Below are 22,793 nucleotides of genomic sequence, written 5' to 3'. Positions count from 1 at the left end.
ACCCCTGTAAACACACACAGGTATCTGATGCGCATGTACAGTTAGGACAGGTATCTGCGTAAAACCCCTGTAAACACACACAGGTATCTGATGCGCATGTACAGTTAGGACAGGTATCTGACGTGAAACCCCTGTAAACACACACAGGTATCTGATGCGCATGTACAGTTAGGACAGGTATCTGACGTGGAACCCCTGTAAACACACACAGGTATCTGATGCGCATGTACAGTTAGGACAGGTATCTGACGTGAAACCCCTGTAAACACACACAGGTATCTGATGCGCATGTACAGTTAGGACAGGTATCTGACGTGGAACCCCTGTAAACACACACACAGGCATCTGATGCGCATGTACAGTTAGGACAGGTATCTGACGTGAAACCCCTGTAAACACACACACAGGTATCTGATGCGCATGTACAGTTAGGACAGGTATCTGACGTGAAACCCCTGTAAACACACACACAGGTATCTGATGCGCATGTACAGTTAGGACAGGTATCTGACGTGAAACCCCTGTAAAGACACACCGGTATCTGATGCGCATGTACAGTTAGGACAGGTATCTGCGTGAAACCCCCGTAAACACACACACAGGTATCTGATGCGCATGTACAGTTAGGACAGGTATCTGGCGTAAACACCCTTGTAAACACACACACAGGTATCTGATACACATGTACAAAAGAAAGATTTAAGTATAATTTCTGCAATAATGTGTTTAATTACCTACCAAATTGGTATCAAAAATGAAGATTATGCACTGGGGAAAATATTTAGACCTACCTTGCTTAATTTGAAATGTCCTAAATACATGGAATTGCTAATAAATATTAAATAAATATTAAATAAATGTCATAGAAAGGATAAAATTTTACTTTCTAACACATGTTGAGACATTGTTACAACATTATTTTTTTATTTAATGTTCAAATAATGTTTTGGCAGATACAACCTTATAATTCTAAGCGAAAATTGTTTTTTATCTGCATTTGACCCATTCCAAAAACCCCCATTTACAAATTTGAGAGGATTTTGATATTGTATGTTTAGAATACATTTAGGGTGCCTGTTATTTTCATGTTTGAATGAAACTTGTGTGAAAGGTCTGTAGTGTGAAAGGTCTGTAGCTCACAATGGTGATCTGATGAAAGTCCATTTCTAATAATATGCAGCTTGATCTGCCGACCAAGGCAAGAGATTAAGGAAAGAAAGAGAGAGAGAGAGAAAATGCTTATATTTCTTCAGTACAAAGGGATGAATAAAAGGTCCAAACTGAACTGAGGGACTAAAAATGTAATTTTGTGCTATGTAAAACCATGCATATCTACCATAATTTATTTTTAAATAATAAAATTATAATTGTAGTATTTAAAGAACATATACATGACGTGTCTTCCTGCTCCAGCGGCCTACTGAGTCTGATTGTGCTTCCCACAGTAGAGGCATCATATACAGAACAAAACCTCATCCTCACAGCCTTCCCTATTGGTCGGCTGACTGCCAACGAATAAAATGTATATTACAGAAACTTCTATACAGATTTGATTTACAACCAGTTATTTCTTGTCAATACTAAATCTATTAATTAGTTGAATCTGAAAAATCACACACGGTCCAGTCCATCTCTGATAATTCAATGTCTGTGGTTGATTGCTGAGCTACTGACAGACATCAAAGCCATTATTCTGTTCATGTTTGATTCCATTGAGCTTTTAAATGTGGAAAAGTGAAACAGCTTATGCTGGGTGAAACATTATTCACATTGTCTTTGTTTATGAATCTTTTATATCTGATGAATGAAGCACTGCAAAGCGGAACCTGCCGATTAAGTTTAATAAGCACCATGTTGGTCCTGGACTAGCCTACTGCGAATGGTCAGGAATTGGTTGAGGTTGCAACGGTATGAGATTTTCACGGTATGATGACCATGAAACCATCTCTGAAAATATAGCGGTTTCATGGTATCATAAGTTGTTTCCTTATTTATTCATTTGAAAATAAATTTCGCAGCTACACATCTCCCAATTAATGCCTCATTTGGAACATTACTACAATATTAAAAGGGTAACCGATACTACAAACTTCAAATTTGGCACAAACAAAACAGATTTTCTTACAAACATTTAAATTTCACATTATAGTAGTTTTCATACAAACTTGTCTTTATGACAATTATTCACTCACACACACACATAAATTAACAGGTTCGTTATGCTCCTCTGGAGATCTCTCTGTAGCTATCGAGCTATGGATACTTTCCTGAGGTAAATGCGTTTCCTGACATGCTCAAAAGCAGTTTTATTGACGTCTTTCCGTGGTTAAAACACTGATTATGCGATTAAACGACAGCAGATACATTTTATTTAATTGTTTTAGAGCTTTTTCAAATACCTTTTGTTCTGACGTTAACATTCGCGCTGTAATAGATAATCGGTTCACGTTCACTGCGCACTTCCGCTTAAACTGAAACTACAGCGATTTGTCATACCACATTAAAGAGCGCCGTTATGGTTTTATTGTTTGAATTCCGCGATAAAATGTACCAAATTTTAAACCTATAACTTTGTTTCTTATTGTTTCTTTTGTTCTGACGTTAACATTCGCGCTGTAATAGATAATCATTTCACGTTTACTGCGCACTTCCGCTTAAACTGAAACTACAGCGATTTGTCATACCACATTAAAGAACGCCGTTACGGTTTTATTGTTTGAATTTTGCGATAAAATTGACCAAATTTTAAACCTATAACGTTGTTTCTTATCAAAAGGAAGAAAAGTATACTTAATGGATGGGAGTCGCGCTACCAATTTAGCGAAGCTTTTTTCAGCCTCAGCATCTAGGTGTGCGTCACGTGCGCAGATGAGATTCTCAGTGCGGTTACATTTTTTCAATACCATCCATTAGTTAATATAAACGGTATGGTACTTGTCAAATTTAATATAACTATATATCGTGAAACTATAGCCTATACCGCTGCAACCCTAGATTCAACAAAGATGTTTTGGCAAAGTAATGATGGCCATAAATAAGTGTGCTTTCACGCGTTCTGCAACTGAATGCAATTTATAGTCGCAGTAGATAGCAATCTTGGCTTTAAAAAAAAGGCTTGTGTCCTTTACAATGGCATCCACAAATCTGGATTTTTGCCTCAATGTAGCCCACTACATACATGAAAACGTTCAATATTTTGTCCAACTGTTGTCCAATATTTACATTCGACTTGAACAGTGCATCAGCTGTAGTAAGGTGGTGGAATAGCTCTTCGTTCCTCCATGTACTCTTCACATGTGCTCCATTTGCATGAACTTCAAATCTGTCCAGTAGGCCTAAGGGTCAAGCTGATGTCCATGTCTTTTTAACCCCTATATCCTAGATGTGTTCAAATCCAAATGGAACTTTAGGACAACTGGACAAATTCTGTAGCTCAGACCATCCAATAATGATGACGCAGCAACCGTTTTCTTACCAATTGCATCGCCACACCAGTAGAGAAGACTTTAAGAAAAAATTGCTCAGACACCGTTAGAGCTTGGTTCTTGGGTGATTTCCGTAGAAAGGCTTTCTTCAGGCGATTCTGGTTCCTCTCCCGTCACCGCCATACGGATCACTTTGAGCCAGCGCTGTTTCAGTTCCTCGCTTTCTGCGACAAAGCTGTGGACTGATTTAGACTGAGATAGTCTGAAGCTTGTGGGAGGGTCGGTGGGTCTCGGGCTGTCCTCCACCTGGTAGCCGAGCAGAGGAATTGTGGACTGGGCCTTGACGTCCTGTGAGGACAGTGTATGTTTGTTTAGTAAAGAGAAGTGATGTACAGGAACAGAAATAGCACAGTTCAGGAAGATACAAGCGCACTGACCTGAGGTGCTCCGTACAAGTAGAGAACTAAAGCTTCTTTCTGAGGAATGACACACCAGACTTTCTGCCAGGGTTTGTTCTTCTCACAGTACTGTAGGAAGCCACACATGATACTACTTCCTGAGAACTGAGCAGCTTCAATCTGTGAGGGAGAAGAGATGTTTAGCACGGCATATTTCATCACTCCTTTATGAGATCAATCAATTTAACAAAGCCTGCAAGGTTTTATGCACAATTATGTATTTAAAAAAAAATCCATATATTGGTTTTGTCATAATGTAATTTCTTTTTGTCAGTTTCTGCAATACATTTACAATTTCTGTATTCAGATAAAAAAAAACAAAAAAAAAACTTTTGCCGATAATTTACTCATCCCCATGTCATCCAAGATGTCCATGTCTTTCTTTCTTCAGTCGAAAAGAAATTAAGGTTTTTGATGAAAAAATACCAGGATTTTTCTCCATATAATAGACTTCATTGGGAACCAAACGGTTCAAGGTCCAATTGAGAGTTTCAGTGCAGCTTCAAAGGGCTTTAAACGTCACCAGAAGACGAATAAGGGTCTTATCTAGCGAAACGATCGGTCATTTAAAAAATAAATACATAAGTTTAAGTTTTATAAGCAAAAATGCTCGCCTTGCTCTGTTCTGTGATGTTCTTGTTCAAACTGGTTCATCAAAACAAACAAATCTTTTTTTTGAGTCATTTGGTTCATTCAACGAACGAAATTAACGAAATGACTCGAAAAAAGATTCGTTCATTTTGATGAATGAGTTCGAACAGGAGAGTCACGAACATGCATCACAGAACGGAGCAAGGCAAGCATTTGTGCCTATAAAACTTACATTTTTGTATTTATTTTTGAAATGACCGATCGTTTCGCTAGATAAGACGCTTATTCATCGTCTGGTGTCGTTTAAAGCCTTTTGAAGCTGCACTGAAACGGTTATTTGGACCTTCAACTGTTTGGTTCCCAATGAAGTCCATTATATGGAGAAAAATCCTGGAATGTTTTCATCAAAAACCTTAATTTCTTTTCGACTGAAGAAAGAAAGACATGGACATCTTGAATGACAGTAAATTATCACTACTCCTTTAAAGGGAATCGTATTCACCTCAACTTCAAAATAAAAACGTAATGTATATAATTAATATATACATATATATTCAGCGTCCATGTGACCCTACAAAGAATGAACAGTATGAAAAATTGTTCATGACATCTGGATGCATAACTAAAGGTTATTTTACTTAACAAAGTAAATGCAAAATACAATTTATTACTTTTATTGTGATCTTGAGGTGAAATAATCATGTTCTTTTAGAGATTCACAGAAAGCAAGCAAAACAAAAATAAAGCCAAAGAAAATGTAAGTTTCAGTTTTACAGCAAAGTGATAATTTAGAAAAGGGAACAAGCAAAACCACCACTTCACAATTGTGTTTTACAAAATTATTAACTTAATCAGCTTTGCTCCCTCTTCTTAAGCGTCAGCAAACCAGAACGTTAAAACATCCCTTATACCAGTGGCAACACTTTATAATAAGTCGAATAATAATACTAACATTATTGGATTACATGATGCTAAACAGATCATTAGTTTGTGTAAATTAGTTAGAAATGAAAATTAGACTTATAAATTCACGAGTATATATGAAGATATACATCAGCTGCTGATCTGTTAAGCATTACTGAATGTTAATGATGGATTACTGCTGCAGGTTATTATAAAGTGTCACCAACCGATCTTACCGCTGCCGAATCCACCACGACAGTTCGAGCACGTCGTATTTTCTTCCGTAACTGTATATATAAAGGTTATATGAAGGTATTGATACATTATAGAATGCAGCTCTGACCCCAGGTCACCATATGCGATTCATGTGATTCTGAACTCACCTCTAGAATTCCCTTCTTCTTGCCCTCCCTCTCCTCACTCTCTATATGGCCTGAGAGGATGGAGAAACAGTCTTTGCACACCTTGTTCATTTTATTCCCATCATATTCCAGAGGGGATTTGTAGTCTGAGCACTTCGAGCAGACCACCTGAATGAAATGGACATTTCAGCACATGTTCAAAACACACTTCAAAACTGTAAAAACACGAAATGTTTTTAGTTTGCTGCCGCTTACGTATCCACAGGCCCGACAGTGATGTCTCCTGCGTGTGAGAGCATAAAAGGCCTCTTTGCACTTCATGCACATGGTCACCTCGTTGTCTCGGATCCAGCGAGGGGCTCTTTTACCCAGCTCCGATATCTTAAGTTCCTACAAAGAAATATACACATGAAATGCATAAACAATCTAAGCACATTTAAGGCGTGCCTCAATCCACTTTTGCTAGTTTATCGACGGGAAAAATGGTTGGAGCACGCGCCGCATGATCTAAAAGTGTTGTCCCATTTCTCTTATTGAGTAATGGGTGCGTTTTGGGCATAACGTGCAATAAACAAATCAGAGTCTCATCTCCCATTCCCTTTAAAAACCATTGCTGAATTTGCAAACAGAAAGACTGAACACTTCTCCTGAGAGAAAGCGGATCTGCTTGTGTGTGAGGTTAAAGCGTGCGAGCAGACCATCTACGGGACAAGCCGGATTCCACCTTATCTTTATGTACACTATAATAATCTTTCACATTGTGATCCTTTTATGTTTAATATTTGGCATGTTTGTGTGCTACTGTGTGTCCTTGTGTGTGTAATAAGTAGAGTGTACGTGCGTTGTGGACCTGCCTATAGGCACATATTACTAATTCACCCTTTAAATAAAATAAATACTGCCCTATTGACTTTAGACCAGGTTTCAGTTGGTCAATGGCGCAGTCTATTTCAGCTGCCTCAAAATAGCAACGCGCCAACAATGTCCCTGGACATGCCACGTTTTCAGACCAGCACGCCCATGGGCGAGTAGATGGGCGCAAATGCATTTGCTATTTAAACATCGTGGCACAGGATGTGAAAATTATAACTGCGTCGGGCTGAAACTAGCAAAAAAAGGGTGTATGATAGGGCCCTTACATAAAGGAGTAGTTCACTCTTAAAAAAAAAACTTTTGCTGATAATTTACTTAACCCCATGTCATCCAAGATGTCCATGTCTTTTTTTCTTCAGTCAAAAAGAAATTAAGGTTTATGATGACCTTTTGATGAAAACATTCCAGGATTTTTTCTCCATATAATGCCCTTTACTAAGGTCCAAAAGAAAGTTTCAGTGCAAAGGGCTTTAAACGATTCCAGACGATGAAGTAGGGTCTTATCAAGCGAAACGACCGCTCATTTAAAAAAAAAAAAAGTTTACGTTTTTATAAGCTCAAATGCTCGCCTTCCTCTGTTCTGTGATGAGCGTTTGTGACTCTCCTGTGAACAAATCTTTTTCCGAGTCAATTTGTTCATTTCGTTTGTTGAATTAACCAAATGACTCGAAAAAAGATTTGTTCATTTTGATGAACGTGTTCGAACAGGAGAGTCACGAACGCACCATTTGAGCTTATAAAACTTACACTTTGTTATTTATTTTTTTAAATGAGCGATCGCTTGATAAGACCCATATTCATCGTCTGGAATCGTTTAAAGCCCTTTGAACAGTTTGCAGTCACTCTGCACTGAAACTGTCTTTTGGACCTTGAACCGTTTGGTTACCAGTAAAGTTCATTATATGGAGAAAAATCCTGGAATGTTTTCATCAAAAACCTTAATTTCTTTTCGACTGAAGAAAGAATGACATGGATCTCTTGGATGACATGGGGGTGAGTAAATTATCAGCAAAAGTTTTTTTTTTTTTAAAGTGAACTACTCCTTTAAGTAAAAAAACAGCACAGAAAATGACCCTTTGCCCTGAACATTAAGATTGAAACATCTAACATCTAATAAAATAAGCATTATCGTTTCATATAGCACTCAAATCTAAAGTGGAGACAAAAAGGCGCAATTAAAATAATTTAAACGATTAATTTAAATAGTTTAACAGATTTTAAAATTGGCGTCAAATGAAAATTCAGCCTATATTATTTGTTATAGATCTTATTGTGATCAATGCTTCTGGTGAAAACGACTTTTTTGCAGGACTCCAATAATTTAATGTTCATCTGCCTCCACTTCTGTTTCATTAAGACTTTAGTTGTTAATTTAATTACTAATTAAAATAATTAAATCATTTTAAATCAATTCTTATTTTAATTACAAATATTCAGTTATTTAAATTATTTTTCAAATGTGTAATTTAATCATTAATATCAATATTTAAAAAGTCAATTTCCTTCAAAAAACCCTTTCTGCTATGTAAATGTAGCCTTATATTACAATTCCCTTACAATAACAGAGCATTCAGTATCTTGTGTTATGTAGTCCAGCTGAATTATAAACTTCTGAGAATAAATACTGACCGATGATTCCTCCACATCTTTGCATGCTGACTTAAAGGTCTCATTTTTCTGGAGGGAGATGTTTATCGTTTCCTGGAAAGCCTAAATCACAGAGGAAGTCAATTTTAAAAATGGACTTCTAATGAAAATTCATCAAGTATAAAAAAAGTGAATATAAAATTCGTACCTTTATCCAGCTTTTTTTATCCTGTTCAGAGCTGTAATGAGGCAATCAACCATTAAAAACAAAAGAATATTCTGTATGCATTATAAATGCCAGCCCTTATAGAACGGTGGCAAGCACAGATGGTACGCTCCGTACCTGGCCTGCAGCTCCAGTGTCCGTTCCTTTCCGGAAACCTGAAAGGTGTGTGGATAATCCTCATTGAACGTCTCCATCACCTTCATACCTTCAATGCCAATCCGTGTGCGCACTGTAAACTTCTGTCCCACCAAGCTGAACTTGGGAACACAGTACAGAAGCATGTTGTTGAACTGTAGGAAAGAGTAAGTAGATATTTAAGAAAATGAATTGCCAAATGCTCATTTAAACTGTTTTATTTAAAGCTAGATATTTATAGTAACTCATCAATGACTGAAATAGCATGGAAAATAATTAGTTGTCCTCACCAGGAAGAGATATCTGTCCATGGCTGAGGTATTTCTGGCCGCCAGTTTTAGAATATGACCCTCCTTTATTAACTCATTCGAGGGGTTCACAATGTCCTCTTCTTCTCCCAACATCTCATAAATTTCTAACAATTTCTTAAGGTTTTCCTAAGAGATAAAGAGAAAGACCAAAAACAGAAACATTAATGAAAAATAAATAAAATAAAAAATCTTAAGTGGTCTTGCCTTTCAATTTCAAGAAAAAAGCACATTTTTATTTTTACATGAGCATTGGCTGCACTCATTTTAAAAATACATCTTTTTAGTCTGATTTGAAGTGTCAAAACATTTATTATAATTTATATACATAAATATAAATATATATATATGGAGGTGTTATTGAAAATAACTGTATAGACTAGAAAAATTCTATATAAAACTATAGTGGATGTAACATCAAAATTGAATGTCTAATGTAAAAATGCATGTTTTAATGTAACCTTCTCCCTTTAAATACTTTGGTTAGTTAAGAATAATTTATGCAATTTTATATTATTTATATAAAGAATTAAAAGAGCAGTTTTATGTCTATCCTGGTCAACTGGTCAATGATATGGGGTTTCAAGAAAGTAATTAGTAACAAGTAAAGACATGCTTTTTAATTTTTAAAGAGAGTAATTAGTGAACACAATTTCTGAACCGATTATAGTAACATAATTACTAGTTTGGTCTTAGTCTAATTAGTCCAGATCGAAGCAAAAAATGTTGTGGGTGGGATTCGGGCTGGCATCCGGGCTAGTCTAAGACAGTTCTGAGAGGTAATTAAACCCTTTTGGCTAAGGCATTTCACAATTTAATTTTCATCATAGTTTATGCACAAATTTGATTGGATTATTAGATCAAAAAATGTATCCACCTCAATTGAGCGTATCTTTTAAAATTAATGCGCATCATGGCGTTTCCATCCAACGTTTTTTTTAAATGCAATATCCCAAACTGCACATAGAAATGGGTGGATGTAAGCATAGCTAATGAGACATAGGGCCTAATCTAGAGATTCAGTTGTACAGCAGAGGAAAAAACACTCACTGTTTTCTTAATGGCAGTGTTGGAATGTGTGGCAGCCATGGAAATAATCTCTAAAGACTCTGCAAAGACAAAGATTTCACATTTAAGAAAGGTCACGTTTAACGACTGTCTTAGGAACCTGCTCACTCCTGAACTCACTTTCAGCATCCCGCCGGTCTATGTGATCCTGTGGAAGTTTCTTCAGATAGTCTTTGAGCAGCATCTCGTATCGTGGCACTCTCTGAACAGGCTCCAACATGTGATTCTGCAGCGTCAGACTGCCACACACTTCTTGACTCTAAACACACAAACATGCACACATGAATCACTAAAGGCGGCAAAAAGGTACAGATATATCGAGATATAGGGCTACGTTTCTCAAAAGTATCGTAAGCATAAGTAGATCGTACAGAACCAATGGCACCAATGGTCTCTACGATCAACTTAGCTCACAATGCTTTTGAGAAACGCAGCCCAATTAAACTAGCCACAATTTAGGGGCTTTCACACTGGGTAGTTATAGGACCACTAGTGTGGTTTTCCTAGGGCCATTTTCTTGGTCGCAATCACACCGCCAGTAGGAACTCTAATGTAAGATGGCCGTCAGTGACGTCATGTAAGCATCAGCATTAAACAACTTCAACAACTCCAAAGCGTATAAAGGTTGAGAAGTGGCTGGACTTTGGCGTCAGTCCATCTATCGCTGTTTTCAATGTTCGTGGTGTCAGTTCATGGAGTAAGTAAATGTAAACTGGAACCCGTCTTTTTTAAAAAGCCGTTTAAAAACACAGTGGCTAATCAACCTACACTTATGTCACTGGTAGTTCCCATTGTGCTGGGTTAGAACCCTATTCTGAAGTAGGAGCTAATTCCTATAACTAAAATCGTTCCCAGTTCCTGTGGTGCGAAAAAGCGGGTACTTCCACCAATAGTTAAAGGAACTATGAAAACATTCCTCTGCTGTAAAAGCCCCTTTTGTCTATATTTTTTTTATTATTTGGTGCTAGTTCTCTTTTATATCAGATATCAAATTTACCAACATCCTCCGGGTTTTAAAATAATTTAGGTTTTTCTTTTTTACTATACGTATTTTGTACAACAAATTTACTTAATTTCGACATTTAATTACACTGAAAAACACCGCATTTCTCATTTAATATTACATTGTATTATATGATTTAATTCTATAGGCATTTCAGTAGTCATCCAGCTCTCTGGTTATTAAAAAAAACCCCTCTTTTTTAAAAAAACAACAACATTTTAATACATGTATCAGTGATCATCACCTGGATCTCCAGAATGATAGCTTTAAATGGAGGTGATCTCTCTGTCCATTGCTTCACCAGATCCATGGCATGATCAAAGTTCCTCACATACTCCGCATACATCTTCAGGAAGGGAGTGAGCTTCTGTAGGATGTCCCCAATGCGAGGTGTTGACGTCCTGGTAGAAAAATCTCAGAGCATTAAGAACATATTTCTTCCAATTAAACCAAAACCAATGCCCACAAAGTGTGAATGTCTTACCATTGTCCCATGCGTTTTTCCAAGTCAGGCAGAAGGAACTGGCTGTGGAAGGCATTAATGGAAGAGATGTTGGAAAAGATTTTCATCACCACATCCACAGGGAATGTGTCTTTTCGTGCCTCTTCTATCAGCTTGGCATAAAACACCTGCACAGCAGGACCAGAGTTAGATGATGTATGATCTGTGTTACTACTATCTTTAAAATGTTCAGATTGCCATTTTGGAAAACAATGCTCCCGGTTTCTCACTTACAAAGTTCAGTCTACCCAAAAAATATATATGCATTGCATGCCCTCATGAAAGAAACTAAATAAGCACTTACCTTATCTAATAAGTTAAGCCGTGTAACATAGGCCTTCTCTGTTTGCAGAAGTTCATTCGCTATCTTGTAGAGCTTCTGCTCATTGGTTTCCTAAACAAAAGTAGTTTTGATATATTAACTTGAATATTGTATCAGATGCAAATGAAAATCAGTTTTAATCTCTTTATATCTTTCTTTGATGCATGCAAATGTTGGTGTTAAAGATATTTGAATGTGAATGTCTCAAACATAATCAAATTTGTTTGATTATGTTTGTCAAAAATCCCTCCAAACCAAAAATAAATAAATAAATAAATAAAATAGCAGTTATATTGGGCATAAAATCTAATTATAAATATCAAGATGTTTTTCCCCAATTCTCATTACTGTAAAGTGTACAGATACTTTACTTTTGAGTTTGTTATACTTATTATTAATGGTGATTCTCATAACTGTAATACTCATATAATTTTTTTAATAAAAAAATATTGACATAATAGCAGTACAACAAATACTAATATTATTTATATACGGATGAAAATAATACCAAAATTTAGTCTTTTAGCAACAAATGTTTTTTTTGTTGTTGTTTTTTTTTAGATTTGGGGTTGGAACATGACCTTTATTCACTATCGAAAGTTTTTTTTCCTGTCACATTTTACACACGTTTGATTTCAAACTTTTCCAACTCTTCTTGAAGCACTATAAATTATTCAGATTGTCTAAAGTTCTGAGCTTTGAGCTCATTTTAACTTAAATTATACAAGAGATTTTGGTAGGATTTTGCTGAGAGGGAACTAACACTGCAGAAATCGTTTGTCACGACCCAGCTCAGCACAGCAGCTCACATGGCTGAAGGGAAACAGAACTCTGGCTTTGCCCTTGACCCTTATGTTCAATTCAGAAGTTGACCCCCACTCCACCTACATTCCTCACCTCACCATAACATTTCTTCCCCTCTTCCTCGCTATCACACCCATACACGAATGAACATGCACTAGCATACACACACTGTGCACACTGAGGTCTGTTAAAGAAACTTCCTGATGCACATTGACCACAAACAGTTCTAGTATCTGCCTGTCAGCACTCTGAAGACACATAGCCTATCTTTTCTTATCAGAATCTATAACCTCAGCTCACATAAATAACCTTTGAACTGTTTCAGACACCCTGCACCACTTAGCCGATAAAAGAAACCAACTAACTTCCAATAAAACCAGCTTTTGCCACAATTGACTGCAATTCAAAAGAAGTGTATTGTTGAAACGTACCTCAGAGGACAGGAAATGAAAGGATGGATAAGAGGAAACAAGTAAACCCAATGAAAGAGGTTCTGGCATGAAGATGGAAGGTATGTGTTCTTGAAGCTTAACAGATGTTCAGAATCACAGAAAAACTGGTTTTACATTTTATAAAATCTATTTTATTTTATTGATAAAATGCATAAAACAATAAAACATTCGAATTATTATTATTTTTTTAAAAATGACTATTAAAATAATTGAACCTACAATTTGAATTTTACAGTGACCAAAAATATTATTAATAATAAAACAAATATATATAATTAATATTAAAATATTTTAAACAATTAAATAACACAAATAGAAGTAAGGAAATTATTTAGTGACCTAAAATTTTTTGTTATATTTGAGTTTATTCCTTAATCTAGATTCAAGTGCTAGAAATTCTCTTCACCCAACTTCATGAAGTTCCAATGGCATTTAAAAAGCATCGCAGCATGCAAAGTTTCACATGTATGCTGGACAATTGTTTTACACACTATCCAGTCCAAATATTTAACTTAGTCATGAAGTAGTAGTCAATAAGTTAAGCATTTAAGCATAAACTTTTACGTTTTTAAGACCATAAGAAACATTTTATCCAAATGTGTCTTGTGTGTTCAGAGTTCTTCCCTATATTATTAGAGGAAGGACCGGCTTTTTCAAGAAGTTTTCTGTGCGCAAACATCCGAAGAAAAAAAAAACCTGAAAGCATTAATCCATCTGCAATGTTTTCTTTAGAGGAAATGTAGGCCTGGTCTGTAAAACTAAAGGTCAAAAAGAAAAAAACAAACAAAAAAACAAGCCTCATGTAAACGTCAGCATGTAAAATTAGTGGATGACAGCACATTGCACATAGCCGGGCCTGAGGTGTCAAATAACAGTGTGACAGAGTCAATACCGACTCCATAACCACACTCACACACACTGACAACATCTGAGATGATCTTTGCATTATTATGACAAAGTATACTTCACCATTCCTCCCAGATTACAAAAATCTCTTACCTTCTGCTCAGGGATGCTGTCCATCACCACGTCCCGCTGCTCAGGAGCTTTCCTCTCCGGCTCTTCGGCCTGGTCTGGAGCATGAGGCAGATCTACAGAGTCCTCGTAAATTATTGCCCTCTTATCCATAGTGGCAGCATCACCATTCAGCAGTCCCTGCGTTTCTATCCTCACGACCGGAACTGTGTCGTGTGTAACTCCATCCATGTCCCCCTCTCTGTCCCGGTCTCTGTTCATTTGTGTTAGAACCCCATTGGGGGGTTTGAGAGCATGACGTGGGCTGTTTGCGCCGGAGTCTGTGGGCTGCTCCGTCGGTCTCTGGTAGTTCTTATGAGGCGGACTGGTGTTAGGAGATCTGCTGACCTGCTTCAGAGCGCCCTCCCTCCGACTGTCTGCCTGACTGTGTGTGTGTGAGAGAGAAAGACAGACAGAGTAAAAAAAGGTCACCTTCTTTAGAGTCAGATAACTCGTCTGTACTCAACAACAAACTTTTACGACAAACAGTGTTGGAGAAATAGAAAGATGCAGAGAAGAGAAAAATGTGTTGTGCATGCGTGTGTGATTTTAAATTAAGTGTTGAACAAACTTCTGGCTCTGTCTGCATGTGTGTGTTGCAGGGGACGTTGTATGAACGTGCGGGTCATGGGAGGAGTGGAGGAAAAGAGGATAGGAGGAGGAACAGGGAGGAGGAGGAGAGGTATAGAACTCGGCTGCAGACCGTCCCATGAGACGCGGCTGCCCTACTTCAGAATACATGCCAACATGCAAGCGCACGCATGCACGCAGCACACACACTAGACACACACACACACACACACACTGAACAAAATGCTTTCAGGAACAGTGGAAACAAACTATAAAATATGTAAGAGATCATATACGGTGGATCCAGAGAGACTAGTCATGCTTTTATCACCCTGAAGGGATTTTTTCTGTGGTAATGACCAGCTGACTTTCTATGATTCCACATGGCTACTAAATAAATAAATAAATAAATAAAATGGACATGAACTATTGATTCAAGCTGAAATGATTTTACTATGTGATAAGAAACATGAGAAGATCTGCTCCATCAAATTGAGTCACTTTGACTAGAGAAATGTCTCATGCACTTGATGAAAAGGAAAAGTCTCAGCTTTCTATTCATTCAATTATTTAGTTTTGACTGACTGACGCTTCAAAATATGAGATATTCAAATATTTTAATATACAACACATTATACAATATTATACAATATATAATATATTATAATCAAGACAATTGGTATACACCACATTAAAAAGTGTCAACTTTTAGCAGTAAATAAATAATTACCATATAGACAGCTGAGACTTTGTTTCTTCAAAAACAACAACAACATCTAAGCATCGCATCTCCACAAATGCCTCATTGCAAGTTCCAACTCGAAATGATCATGTCACGTATAGCAATAGAAGTTACGATTATTATCAAGTATTCCAGAGAGCGGCATAATACAAATTCTTTACTTGACTGATGAATAATAAATAATACGGATGCACGATACAGAAATTGTGACAATCTATGTAATATTAGTACATATTTTTGTTATGGACAATAACTGATATTAGAGCCAGACCGATATATCGGCAGGCCGATATTTATCGGCCGATATTAGGCATTTTCCAAACTATCGGTATCGGCAGTTATAATGGCCGAAAAATTAATATTTCAAAAATAAAATAAAAACGGACGAAACACGCTTGAACCATGTCATGAGTGTTGGAGTTGTATAGTTTGTCCACCAGAGGGCACTCTACACCGTCCCTGTTGGCAACACTCGTTGAGTTGGTCACGAGACATACATTGCTTGAATAACAATTAAAAGAACATCCCCATCAGTTCTCTTAACTCATATAAGCATGACGAAATTTGTGACTAGTATGTCCAGTTTTGCTGCTGTTAAATAAGCTGAGAGTGATGCGGAATTAGCTAGTAATAGTTACGTTACGTTGTTATAGTGTAGTTGACTGACTGTCCTTTTAACTTTTGAAAATGTGACTGAAGTATTTCTTTAATAGCGCGTGACAGTTATAGCAATGGGAAGTATCATCTCTCCTTGGCCTGTTATATTGAAAATGTATGTTTTACAATTTGCAGTATGACGTAATCCATCAATAAATTATGGCTCATCATAGACTAGCTAACCACAAAGCTAGCTAATACCACTATAATCAGTCTGTTCTGTTGTGACAAAAAAAGAAACAAGTTTCTTTTTAAAATGCATTATCATATTATTTTAGTTAAAACTCATAAATAACTACAAATAACTAATGTTAGGGAAATCTGTTAATGTTTTGTTGCACGTTTCAGAAATAATAATAATAAAAAAATATCGTCCGATTTATCGGAATATCGGATTTTAAAACCAAGAAATATTTGTATCGGTATCGGCCTCCAAAATCCTTTATCGGTTGGGCTCTAACTGATATCATTTGCTTCTAATAACATCCTAAATCAGACCAATACTGATATGAAGATGTGATCATTTTGGATGACATGGTCACTGTTATATTGTGCATCCCTAATAATAATCGGAAAACTCCACATAATAAACCGTAAAAATGTGATGCATTCATAACTTCATGTAAGCAGGCATAAACCGAACAAAATGAAGCCACAACATAAGGCTTTGTAGTACATGCACACACACAAGTACACACACACACACACACAGATATCCTGCACCTCCAGCTGTTTCCCTGTCTATGGCCCACCTGCTCTCTAGATCAGATAGCGTTTCCTGTGAGATAGAGAACAGAGATATGGATCTGAGTGTACGGGGCACAGTTAACACTCCAGATTACAGACGGCTATTAATAATCTTTGAGCTCTTGACCGCTGAGACTGATTAATATATGCCATCTAACATATTATTCAGTGTTTCACTCAAAACATTTCAGAACTGTGGATAGCTAACAAAATCTAAGCCTTATTAATCTGGTATGATAAAATGTAGTTACATCTTAGGCAACATTTTTGCTATCACAAGAAGGGTAGTATGGATTTCATTGTTTTTTCCCCATGAGGTTGTAAACCAACTCCCTGCAGTTGTCTGGGGTCATGGCTCTTTGTTTAGCATTGATAAGTATGTGTTGGACCAGGCCAAACAGCTGAAGAAATGTCAGACCCCGGTTTACTCCATCAACCCATGCTCTCTCACTTTGCTTAGGATGAATTCCTGCACATATTCTGAGCCACACACAAAACAATGCACTAGGAAGGCAGGCAAAACAGGATAAAGGGCTTGCAGGGAATTATTTATGCGGAACTGGGGTTAATGGTCAGTCCATTTTGTTACGGTGGCCATATGGTTTCATATGAGCCAACTCAGTGACCTGACACCAATGCTGAGCTACATACTTATACTGTAGAGAATATTAAAGCAGTCAAGCAGACGCATTACACTGAATTTATCATGGCTAAGGGCCATTAGTGCTTAAACCCATATAACAATGGTAAAAACAGTAATACACTGCTTCAGCAGGCTTATACAGTACATTTCCTAAAACAGCAGTGAAAGCAATATGATAGAAGACACCAATGTTTATTAAATAATTAAATGTACTAATAATAAATCACAAAAAAACAATTCTTCTGCCAAGAACACAGTTAAATAAATGAGCCTAAATGTAGGCTGTTAATGCAAAGTACAAATCAATGATCACTCTATGAATACAGTGCAACTTGAACTTGGTATTAATATAAAATTCAACTTGGTACTACAGAATTCAAATCAAATGCGTCTGTAAATATATAATAAAAAACGTCCTAGCTAAATATATTTGGTACAATGTGATCACGAGTGTCCTTGAAAATTAGATTTTCACAGTTGTTTTGCTATAGAAAATGTACCCTAGTCCCTAATGTTTTCCCTAGTCCCTAATGTTGGAAACTGTTATGCTTTTAAAACATATGACGCAACATAACTACTTCAAGGATGTGAGGTTATACGTTTAGACTTGAATTAGTGTTCAACATATGTTTAAATAATTCAATTATTTAAAAATTCATGTTTGAGGTTTAACAGTGAAAATACTGTTCAGACTTCAGAGGTGTAAAGAGTTCTTGAAAAAACATATTTGAGCAGAAGTACAGATACTTTACAGTGAAAATGATTCCACTACAAGTAACAAGTCACCAATTCCAATAAGATTAAAAGTAAAAGTCGCAAGCCTTGTTAGAGCTGTCTTAAAAGAGAACTCCGGTGCAAAATGAACCTTTGGTCTACCTAGTCAACCGTTATCTGAGATTTGTTTTCATGATTGCCGAATGTAAATAGTTTTATCTATAAAAACAGTTTAGCCTATAACGCTAGTTTATAGGGCATAGAGTAATGACAAAAAAAAAAATCGCTTATTATTACCACTAACAAGGCTCAAAATAGCCCCACAGTAACACGGTAGCATAATAAGGGTCCCTACATTCAAACCGAAGCATTGAGAACTTTGCCAGTGTCCATACAGTTAATAAGAAGATATTTTATACACACAGTCAACTTCGCGAATGCAGGAAGAAGCCATCTTTGAAAAATAGTCTCTACCAGTCGATCTACGAACGCCGATCCAAGTGCGCTGAACTGTGCAGAATCTCATATGGTCCTTTGTTTCCAGAAGAAACACAAACACGAACCATTTTCTTCTCTTCAATATGTACATGTAGACTACTGTTCGCGCTCACCTTATCACCTTATTCACATCTCACCAGCGCACTTGGATCGGCGTTCGTAGATCGACTGGTAGAGACTATTTTTCAGATAACTGTTTTTTTTTTTTTTTAAAAAGCCTCGGGTTTCGTTTTTATTTTTATTTTTGTGGTTTGATGCGCCTCGTCAAAAACTGTGCGACCAATGAGATTGGAGCTTTTGCTCACGTGTGTGGTACTTCTGAAGTTACAGTAAAACTGGTCAAACATAACTTGGGGGCGCTCAAACACAAAACGGTCTTGCCGAGCACACATACGGCGAAGAAATCGCCACCGTCTACAATCAATGCAGAAAGACGAGGAGGCCATCTAATGTCAGGGAATGAATTTGCATGTTCACTCGGCTCATCGTCAGCGAAAATTGCTTGGGAAAATTGCTGATATTCGTCCTGGTGTGTACGGGAGTATCTGATTTTAACGGTACTTAAGGATTTTACTACTAAATATGGGCTCATTAAACATTCACTAGTCCTCAACAACAGACATGCTATACACAACTATTAATGTTGTAGAATAACATGTAGAAGTCTTTTCAGCCACAGACCTTAAACTCTTAAAAACCAATTAGAGATTCCAGAGGGAGCCCATGGTGAATTAGCCTTCCAGGCTGGCCTACAAATAACTGAACAGCTCTATTGGCACTTGGCAGCAAAACATAATTTAGAGTTAGACATGAGCCATTAAAAAGCATAAATCTTTGTACACTGAAGTACGTAATTAAGCACTTTCAATGTAGTTGTACCCGAAAAAAAGATGGCTAGACATAAATTGATTAATTAATCTTACCTCTTGTGTTGAAGCCATCAAACACAAAAGAAAATGTCACTGAATTGTGCACTGGACGTTAAAGTTACAACTAGCTTCTGCTTTTTGATCTTCTCGTGTAAGGTCAAAGAAGATTTGTGTGTTAATAAGACAGTTGGTGAGACATTTGTTCTTTCAGAAAAAAATAAAAATAAATCTTACGGACCCAAACTTTTGAATGGTAGTGTACTCATGACTTCAAATACTACCTCAAAACTAAACTAAGGACAGAATCTAGAAACATATGTCAAACAATGATCATCAGCCAGATGTATTTATCCAAAGCGACTTACAAAGCTTTCAAGGTAAACTTCTGCAAAACCAAACATCAATGAACTTGTCAGTATCTATCTACATATACCTGAAAAGAGAAAAGAGAAGTAGAAATTGATCCCATGTTTACCTGTTCACCTCAAAGCGACTGATGAGGTTGGACACTCGGCCCTTCCCTCCTACTGCTTCTACTCCTCCCCCCTCCATGCTGGGTATGATGAGTAACGTTCCAGCAGCCAGAGGAAAGGAGACTTCTGTCACCGGACTCTGAAGGTGTGCTGGCTTAGGAGGCACTGCAGAAAAATCACAAAGAGGACAGATTATATTCACATGCTAGCAAACAGCATTAGTGGAAGGCGGAAACAGATTGAGTGGCAGGCATTAGATCCTTTTCCTATTTAGTTCCCGAACTCTGGAATAGTCTTTCTAGCCTTGTTCGAGAGAACAAAACAAATTAACATTTGAACTCCCCCTTGTGCTACATTTCTCCCCCTCATCCCACATGGGAAGATCACCCAAACTCACACAAGAATCAAAATGCTTTAAATGTGAATTATTATTATTAGCTTCCGTTTTTAATTACGGTTTTATTTTTTACAGTGTAGCTTAATGCAAATCCCCAATGTTAGCAAATGGTCCCATGCAAATCAGCTTCTACCCCCAGTAAGTCTGGGACAGTGTTTAAGGTAAATTTCCACCTTGAACTCATGTTTACATATGAAATGAGGTCTGTCTATATAATGAAATGCAACTAGAGATCCCCTGTGAAGCCCTCGTCGACCTGACAGCCATCGGTACAGATCCTCAGCAGAGATCACAAGAGCCAAAAAAGGTCCTCCGCATAGACCATATGACTAGCTTCGGCTCTATACCGGCATGATGAATCGATGTTCAAGCATAAGAACTGAATTAATATTTGAATGCTACAGACCCTGATCTGAATTCTGACTTGTGTTGCAGCCTGAATCATAATGACACGGTGCTCATTCATTGGCCAGAGGAGAACTGGCCTGGTTTCTCCCAAGGTTTGTTTTCTCCAATCTGTCACTTGATGGGAGTTTGGGTTCCTTACCACTGTTGCCTCTGGCTTGCTTAGTTGGGGACACTTAATAGTCAACAATAATATTGATCTGACTGTACTGACACTGTTGTATGAGAACTGAACTGAGCTGGAAGATGACATCATTTTTGGCAGACCTGCTTTAGATTAAATTAACTAATTTAATATTTGATGACCATTTCCTTGCTATCACTATTAAGCTGCTTTGAAAAAAATCTATATTGTATAAAGCACTATATAAATAAAGGTGACTTGCTTTGAAATCAGTTTCCACAATCTCCATGCCATGTCACTAGAGTGGCATAAAAGCAGCATGAGCTTACAGGGATAAGCATCCAGGATCACATGATGTTAAATGTCTTGCCCAAGGGCAAACCAGCCCTGAGCTTTTACTACACCTCAAACTGCATCCAAAATTGCAAGGAAACATAAAACAAATTGCCCACATGGAAATACTATGAAACATTTTCTCATATTGAACACCTCAGTGAAGATGTTTATGGAAGCACTTGGTTTAGTGTTATTAAACTGGAAGCTGTAATCACCACAAGGTGGCAGTGCAGCTTTAGTGTGTTGCGATGGAACCTGAGGATTCTCAGCAAGGTGAGATGAAGTGCATTTTGAAGCCGAGAAGTCTGTCCCTACCTGCAGTGATCGAATCACAGCTAATCTCAGTCAATCTTATGGGGTGGATACTGCAGAGCTCAAGGCTCCATCCAGAAATAAATAGTGGGTACCCACTCATTTCACACATCTCTAATTAAGTGAGTGTGGTCTTCAGGGTTTGTGTCAGAGGACTTTTTGCCTTTAATTTTACATGGGAATATAGAGGAACGATCCAATTTCTGACCTATGAAGGGGGAATTCTGTTCCAGTCAAATGTCGATCTTTGAAACATATTGAACCCAACACTTGTATATGCAGTCAATGTTCTGAACACTTTTAAAGGGATAGTTCACTTTGGAATTAATTTTTGATATGTTTTAGCTTACCTCAAGGGCATCCAAGATGTAGGTGTCTTTGTCTCCACAGTATTTTCAATTTTGATATTTTTCGGTCAAACCGTTGTTGTCTATCAGTCATATAATGCAGGTTTAGGGGGTCCAACCTCAGTTCACCTCTTGAGAGCATGCACAGAGAAGTCAAAATTAAACATGATTTAATGACTTGTGAATGTAAGTACACATTGATGGCCTAAGACACGAAGCGGTTTGTGTGAGAAAACGAACAGTATTTATATCGTTTTTACCTCGTGTAATCACAGCCATGTCCAACTGATTTGACGGCGCATGCGCCGGAAGTGATCGCTTTCGTGAGTACGTCACTCATTGTTTACACAGAGATTTCGGAAGTTTTACCTTTCACTGTGAAGATCTAAACACATTTAGATATACAGGAAATCACAATGGAAGACGATTTCGATATATCTAAATATGTTTAGTGAAAGGTAAATCTTCCGAAATCTCTGTGTAAACAATGAGTGACGTACACGCGCAAGCGATCACTTCCGGCCCATGCGCAGACCGAAGCGCCCGTGCCGTTAGATCAGTTGGACATGGCTGTGGTTTCACGAGGTAAAAACGATATAAATACAGTTCGTTTTCTAACACAAATTGCTCGTTTTGTGTCTTAGGCCATCAATGTGTACTTACGAATCATTAAATCATGTTTAATTTTGACTTCTCTGTGCTGATAGACTACAACGGTTTGACCGAAAAATATCAAAATTGAAAATACTGGGAAACAAAGACACCCACATATTGGATGACCTTGAGGTAAGATAAAATATATCAAAAATTAATTTCAAAGTGAACTATCCCTTTAAGTAAACATGAAGTGTACATACATTACTAGAGTCTAGGATTTTTTATTTTAAACAATAGGAACTTCACAAATGTTTAACTGTGACGCATAT

At 37.2% G+C, this 22,793-nt stretch overlaps 1 protein-coding gene across 6 annotated transcripts in view; it reads right to left on the bottom strand.

The window, feature by feature from the left end:
* Positions 1-1,225: 1,225 nt before the first annotated feature.
* The window catches only part of fgd4a (FYVE, RhoGEF and PH domain containing 4a), a 54,132-nt gene continuing 32,564 nt past the window's right edge, over positions 1,226-22,793 (bottom strand). For 5 of the 6 annotated variants that reach the window (XM_039650395.2, XM_039650398.2, XM_039650397.2 and 2 more), the window contains 16 exons: positions 19,949-20,111; positions 14,019-14,418; positions 11,746-11,835; positions 11,424-11,569; positions 11,184-11,340; positions 10,057-10,195; positions 9,919-9,977; positions 8,851-8,997; positions 8,543-8,715; positions 8,408-8,438; positions 8,242-8,322; positions 5,995-6,129; positions 5,761-5,907; positions 5,614-5,664; positions 3,863-4,003; positions 1,226-3,773 (listed from right to left, as the gene is read on the bottom strand). In XM_039650395.2, coding sequence (XP_039506329.2) covers positions 3,522-3,773; positions 3,863-4,003; positions 5,614-5,664; positions 5,761-5,907; positions 5,995-6,129; positions 8,242-8,322; positions 8,408-8,438; positions 8,543-8,715; positions 8,851-8,997; positions 9,919-9,977; positions 10,057-10,195; positions 11,184-11,340; positions 11,424-11,569; positions 11,746-11,835; positions 14,019-14,418; positions 19,949-20,111 — 2,312 coding nt within the window. In that variant the 3' untranslated portion in view covers positions 1,226-3,521. The remainder of the gene's footprint in view (positions 3,774-3,862; positions 4,004-5,613; positions 5,665-5,760; positions 5,908-5,994; positions 6,130-8,241; positions 8,323-8,407; positions 8,439-8,542; positions 8,716-8,850; positions 8,998-9,918; positions 9,978-10,056; positions 10,196-11,183; positions 11,341-11,423; positions 11,570-11,745; positions 11,836-14,018; positions 14,419-19,948; positions 20,112-22,793) is intronic. The other variant, XM_039650396.2, reaches the window with a different exon arrangement.

The sequence above is a fragment of the Pimephales promelas genome, chromosome 10 (assembly GCF_988280905.1).
Source record: "Pimephales promelas chromosome 10, fPimPro1.hap1.1, whole genome shotgun sequence".
In the NCBI taxonomy this organism is placed as follows: domain Eukaryota; kingdom Metazoa; phylum Chordata; class Actinopteri; order Cypriniformes; family Leuciscidae; genus Pimephales; species Pimephales promelas.
The sequence above is the reverse complement of the archived record's forward strand: the minus strand, read 5'-3'. Positions and strand labels throughout refer to the sequence as shown.